Raw genomic sequence first — 4,929 nt, forward strand, 5'->3', positions numbered from 1 at the left:
AGGAATACTATTGTTGTCTAGAGCAGTGATGGCGAACCTTTTGAGCTCGGCGTGTCAGCATTTTGAAAAACCCTAACTTAACTCTGGTGCCGTGTCACATATAGAATTTTTTTGATATTTGCAACCATAGTAAAACAAAGACTTATATTTTTGATATTTATTTTATATATTTAAATGCCATTTAACAAAGAAAAATCAACCAAAAAAAATGAGTTCGCGTCTCATAGGTTCGCCATCACTGGTCTAGAGTGTTGAGGCTGGGGATGAGCTGAATAATCTACAAAGCACAAAGGAGTCTCTCACACAAAAATTATCCATCCCCAAATGGTAATAGTGCCAATGTTGAGAAAGTCTGCCCTAAGCCATTGTCATCTAGACAAGTATTAGGGCAATAATGTCAGACTAAAGGGAGAGCAATAGAGGGGTGTTTCCTCAGAACCAGAGGTAATGTTAATTGATCTCCAGCTGCCTTGGGATCCCTATGGAGTTTGGACTGTAATTTTTCTTATGATCTTACCTGCATCATACTCTTACGTAAGATCCCTTGGGTTAGAGTCACTGACAAAACCCAGCAGTTTGTTGCTGCCCAAACCCACTTGCAGAAGAAATAGGAATGCCCTCTACTCAGGTAGATTCAACGGCTGCATTTTAAAATTGGGATCAAGATAGTCATTTTTAAATTAAGTAGAAGAAAATAGAATGTCCTTTAAAAATTTCAGGTGGCATTTTCTGAAAATAGAGTGTTCTCTCTAAATTTATTTCTGTATATATTTCTGATATTACATATAATATAGTTCTTATTAGTTTGAAATGAAAATAAGATTTGAGGTCTCCAAAATAGAATCTATTATACCATTTGAATAAGTCAGGCACTTAACTGGCTAGACTGTAATCTCTGTCAAAACTCTTCTCATTTTTGCAAAAGCTAATAATTGTACCTATTATGAGAAGTGAGAGTGTTGAAATCAAGTCATCAATATGTCTCATAATGCCCTAAGGACATTCTTTATGAGCAAGGGGAATGAATATTGAAATATTATTACAAAAATTAATCTTTTTAACATATTTTTTTATTGAGAGAGATAGAAACATAAATGATGAGAAAAAAATAATTGATTGGCTGCCTCCTGCATACCCCATACTGGGGATCAAGCCCTCAACATGGGCATTTGCCCTGACCGGGAATCGAACTGTGACCTGCTGGTTCATAGGTCAATGCTCAATCATGGAGGCACGCTGGCAGGGAACAAATATTAATCTTTAATTCTCCACACCAAGCATCTAGAAAAGACTAGAGTATAAAATGTATGAAAAATCATGAGTTTTACGCATGAAGTCCACAATTTATCAAGAGAAAAATGTGGAAGTAGATGGCTGCCATAAATGTTAAATGTCATATAAATGAACTATGTGTAAAATGTTTCTCCATCACAAAGAGGGAAACTTATGTATCAGATCATGGGCATTAGAAATCAAGGAGTCTTTGTAGAAGAGGTAGGATTTTGGTAGGCCTTGAAAGATAATTAGAAGTTCTCCCTTCAACTCTTTATCTCCATAAACCTGGTAGAGATGAGCATAGAAAAAAAGCATATATAAAAGTAGAGAAGCATGTAAGGGCATGTAGTAATTAAAGACCACAAAACAAATGTTCTGATTAGATTACTGTGTGTTGGTTGTGACAGAAGCGATGTGAGTATAATTTGAATATAACATATTATATTCAATATTTTCTAATTTTAAAAACATTATAAATATTTGGGTTAGATGGTAAAAGGTCTTATAAAATATGCTTTCAAATATGTTTGCCTATATATGCATCAAAATAAGATGAGATGACATACTGAAGGTCTTACAGGTACAAAACAGTGAAGACTTAGCTGGTATCTTGGGACTTGGAAACCAAATTTCCTATCAAAAGTTGCTTATTTGTTTCAAAATGGATTTTATATATTTGTGGGGCCCCAGACTAGGATTTTAAAACTTTAATTGTCTTACCCATATCATGATGGTTATTGGCTGTAGTAATCTTTAGTGTATTCATTTTCTTCAGATAAGTACCCAGAAGTGGAATTGTCAGATCCTATGGTAGTTCAATTTTTTATTTTTGACAAACCCCCATATTGATTTCCACAGTGTCTGTACGAATATACATTCTCATCAAAAGTGTACACGGGTTCCCTTTTTTCCACATCTTGCCAATCCTTGTTATCTCTTACTAGCATGTGTTGGTGGGGTTTTTTTTTATAACAAGCATGAGTTGATATGTCATTGTGGTTTTTATTTGAATTCCCCTGGTGAATAATGAGGTTAAGCATCTATTTATGTGCCTATTGGCCATTTGTATGTCTTCTTTGGGAAATTTTGTTTTGTTTTTTTATAACAAGCATGAGTTGATACGTCATTGTGGTTTTTATTTGCATTCCCCTGGTGAATAATGAGGTTAAGCATCTATTCATGTGCCTATTGGCCATTTGTATGTCTTCTTTGGGAAAATGTTTAGTATTTAGATCTTCTGCCCACCTGTTAATCTAATTGTTTATGTTTTGTGAGGAGTTTTTTTGTGTTTTGTGTGGGGTTTCTTGCTATTGAGTTGTATGAATTCTTTATATATTTTGGATACCAACCCCTTATTACAATATGATTTATAAATATTTTCTCTCATTCAGTAAATTGCATGAAAACTTTTTGACATTACCTGAGCAAGAGGAGTAGTATATAAAAGCCATTAGTCACTGAAAAGACAAGAAATATTAGTAACTTTATCTGTCCAATATGCCAAGTCACGTCCGCTGTGAAACAAAGCAATTTATTAGTTTCCTCAAAATTATTTTTAATTGTTGTATGGATAAAGTGAAAGAAAAAGAAATATGGCACATGACATTATAAATTTACTAACAGGTTGAAGAGTGATGTTACTACAGAACATTCATTTTCCTTTGTGTTATTCATGTTAAACTTTTTCAATACCAATAATATTTTTTGAGTTTTGAAAAATTAATATTTAATTGTAAATAATATAATACACAACATCTTCGAACAGAGAGCCAATATGGACTGCTTACTACCATACCACTCTTATTTTTAAAATGCAATTGATTTGGGTGAAAGAAATAAGTATTTCCTCCAAAATATTTACTTTTACTCTTCGTTCCATCCCAGATTCCAAGTATACCACTTTCAGGATGTTAAGTAATAAAAACACATTTTAGAGTTTTAAGGTTAATTCAATTAATATGGATTTAATTCTCCTCTCTCCATCCAGACACACTGAAGGTCCATGGCCCACATCAACTGTACCCACGTAAAGGAGTTTATTCTCATGGGCCTCACAGATCGTCAGGACTTAAAGATGCCTCTCTTTGTGGTTTTCTTATCCATCTACCTCTTCACAGTAGTAGGCAACCTGGGTTTGGTCCTAGTCATTAAGACAGATGCAAGACTCAACACGCCAATGTACTTCTTCCTTAGCAACCTGGCTTTTGTTGATTTCTGTTATACTTCTGTCATTACACCCAAAATGCTTGGGAATTTCTTATACAAACAAAATGTTATCTCCTTCAATGCCTGTGCTGCTCAGTTAGGCTGTTTCCTGGCCTTCATGACAGCCGAATGCTTGCTTCTGGCTTCCATGGCTTATGACCGATATGTGGCCATTTGTAACCCTCTCCTCTATATGGTTGTGATGTCCCCAGGAATCTGCATTCAGCTTGTGGTTGTCCCCTACAGCTATAGCTTCCTGGTTGCACTGTTTCATACCATCCTCACCTTTCGCCTCTCCTATTGCCACTCTAATGTCATCAACCATTTCTATTGTGATGACATGCCTCTCCTCAGGCTAACTTGCTCAGACACACACTCCAAACAGCTGTGGATCTTTGCCTGTGCTGGTATCATGTTCATATCTTCCCTTCTGGTTGTCTTTGTCTCCTACGTATACATTATTTCTACAATCCTGAGGATGCGCTCAGCTGAGGGAAGACGCAAGGCTTTCTCCACATGTGGCTCCCACATGCTGGCAGTCACCATATTCTATGGGACCCTGATCTTTATGTACTTACAGCCAAGCTCTAACCATTCCCTTGACACAGATAAGATGGCCTCTGTTTTCTACACAGTGATCATTCCCATGCTGAACCCCCTGATCTACAGTCTCAGGAACAAGGAGGTGAAAGACGCCCTGAAGAAATTCATCGTCAATAGAAACCAGACTTTTCTGTTCATTAAATTAAGAAAGTGACTTAAGCAAATAAAAACTATTTTCTTTATGGCCTGATTGTTTTTCTCTTAAAAAAACTATCAGAGTGCCTAGTCTTTTTTTTTTTAATAAGACGGCAACATTAGTCAATAAGATTATGTAAGTTTCAAGTGTACAATTCTATGATACATGATCTACATATTGCATTGTGGGCCCACCACCCAAAGTCAAATCTCCTTCTGTCACCATATATTTGACCCCCTTTACACTTTACAAATCCCCACTTCCTTCCCTCTGGTAACCAACATACTGCTGTCTGTGTCTGTGAGTTTTTACTTGTTTTTCTTTGTTTGTTCATGTGTTGCTTTCAGTTTTATATCCCACATGTGAGTGAAATCATATGGTTCTTAACTTTTTCTGTCTTGGGTTGTTTCCATGTCCTTGCCTGGTCTCAATATGAGATTTCTAAATAGGTGTTCAATGAATAATAAATTTTTCTAAAGATGTTCATTTAGGATCAAATTTCTGAAAGTAAAAATAACCATAAGAATTAACCACCATTTGTTATGCCCAGAGTTCGGGGTCCCCAATAATCCACCACCAGGGAGCCTTTTCTGATGCAAAAACAAAGGGTCTTTTATTCAAGCCCAGGACTTGGTCCCCCCCTTGCCTCCATTACTGGATGCAAGAGAGAGCCCCGAGTTCCAAGAGAACAAAGAATTTATAGGGCTTGG

General features: G+C 36.2%; 1 protein-coding gene across 1 annotated transcript; it reads left to right on the forward strand.

Moving 5' to 3' along the window:
* The first annotated feature begins 3,277 nt into the window (after nt 1-3,277).
* LOC102254090 (olfactory receptor 1044) lies at nt 3,278-4,237 on the forward strand. The gene has a single exon (XM_005885085.1). The coding sequence runs from the start codon at nt 3,278-3,280 to the stop codon at nt 4,235-4,237; it is 960 nt and encodes a 319-aa protein (XP_005885147.1).
* Nucleotides 4,238-4,929: the final 692 nt, after the last annotated feature.

The sequence above is a fragment of the Myotis brandtii genome, unplaced genomic scaffold, assembly GCF_000412655.1.
Source record: "Myotis brandtii unplaced genomic scaffold, ASM41265v1 scaffold892, whole genome shotgun sequence".
In the NCBI taxonomy this organism is placed as follows: Eukaryota; Metazoa; Chordata; class Mammalia; order Chiroptera; family Vespertilionidae; genus Myotis; species Myotis brandtii.

Bases quoted from the DNA above. Each gene is read 5' to 3' on its own strand.
- LOC102254090 (XM_005885085.1), top strand. From the start codon at position 3,278: ATGGCCCACATCAACTGTACCCACGTAAAGGAGTTTATTCTCATGGGC.